Genomic DNA, 933 nt, shown 5'->3' on the forward strand with positions numbered 1-933 from the left:
AGAGAGAGAGAGACAGAGCGTGCATGAGATATAAAAGAGAGAGAGAGAGAGAGAGAGAGAGGGAGAGAGAGAGACAGAGCGTGCATGAGATATAAAAGAGAGAGAGAGAGAGAGCGTGCATGAGATATAAAAGAGAGAGAGAGAGAGCGAGAGAGAGAGTAAGAGAGACAGAGCGTGCATGAGATATAAAAGAGAGAGAGAGAGCTCAGCATGGGACATACCGTAACAGTTCTTCCTCTCTCTGTCCACACTGCTGTAGAGAAGCGAGCGAAGGAAGCTGAGCGAAGGATCCGGGACATCGCGCGGACGGCGCGCGCCTCGCATCGCCAGACCTCGCTGCGCGCGACCGAGAAAGGCCAGGACGCGGCACCCACCACCGCGCCGAACAACAACAACAACAACAACGCGCCCGCACACGACACGCGCGTCGCCAACTACTGCAACACACCGAGCACACTGCCCAGGCCCAGGTACGTAGCTAGCTGCCCAGGTACGTAGCTAGCTGCCCAGGTACGTAGCTAGCTGCCCAGGTACGTAGCTAGCTGCCNTTCGTCTCTCTCTCTCTCTATCTCTCTTGTCTCTCCTCTCTCTCTCTCTCTCTCTCGTCCTCTCTCTCGCCCTCTATCTATCTATCTCTATCTATCTATCTCTATCTATCTATCTGTATATATATATCTCTCTATCTCTCAGCTGTCTTTAGCTTTCTTTCTCTCTATCTATTTATCTATCTCTATCTATCTTTCTCATTCTCTCTCTTGCTCTGTATCTATCTATCTCTATATATCCCTCTATCTATCTATCTCTATATCTATCTATCTATCTCTTTCTATCTATCTTTCTTACTATCCTCTCTGCCTTTAGCTCTCTTTATCTCTCACCGTCACGTTCTCACTCTCTCTGCATCTCTTGCCCTCCCCCACCTCTCTCTCTCTC

The 933-nt window shown here is 49.5% G+C and overlaps 1 protein-coding gene across 1 annotated transcript in view; it reads left to right on the top strand.

Annotated features, from left to right (window-relative positions):
* The window catches only part of LOC106818834 (SH2 domain-containing protein 4B-like), a gene marked incomplete in the record, with an annotated part of 22841 nt that overhangs the window by 14156 nt on the left and 7752 nt on the right, over positions 1-933 (top strand). The window contains 1 exon segment of the mRNA XM_014823509.1: positions 260-470. Within this exon segment, the coding sequence (XP_014678995.1) occupies positions 260-470 (211 nt within the window).

Source organism: Priapulus caudatus, unplaced genomic scaffold (genome assembly GCF_000485595.1).
Source record: "Priapulus caudatus unplaced genomic scaffold, Priapulus_caudatus-5.0.1 Scaffold2568, whole genome shotgun sequence".
NCBI classification, from domain to species: Eukaryota; Metazoa; Priapulida; class Priapulimorpha; order Priapulimorphida; family Priapulidae; genus Priapulus; species Priapulus caudatus.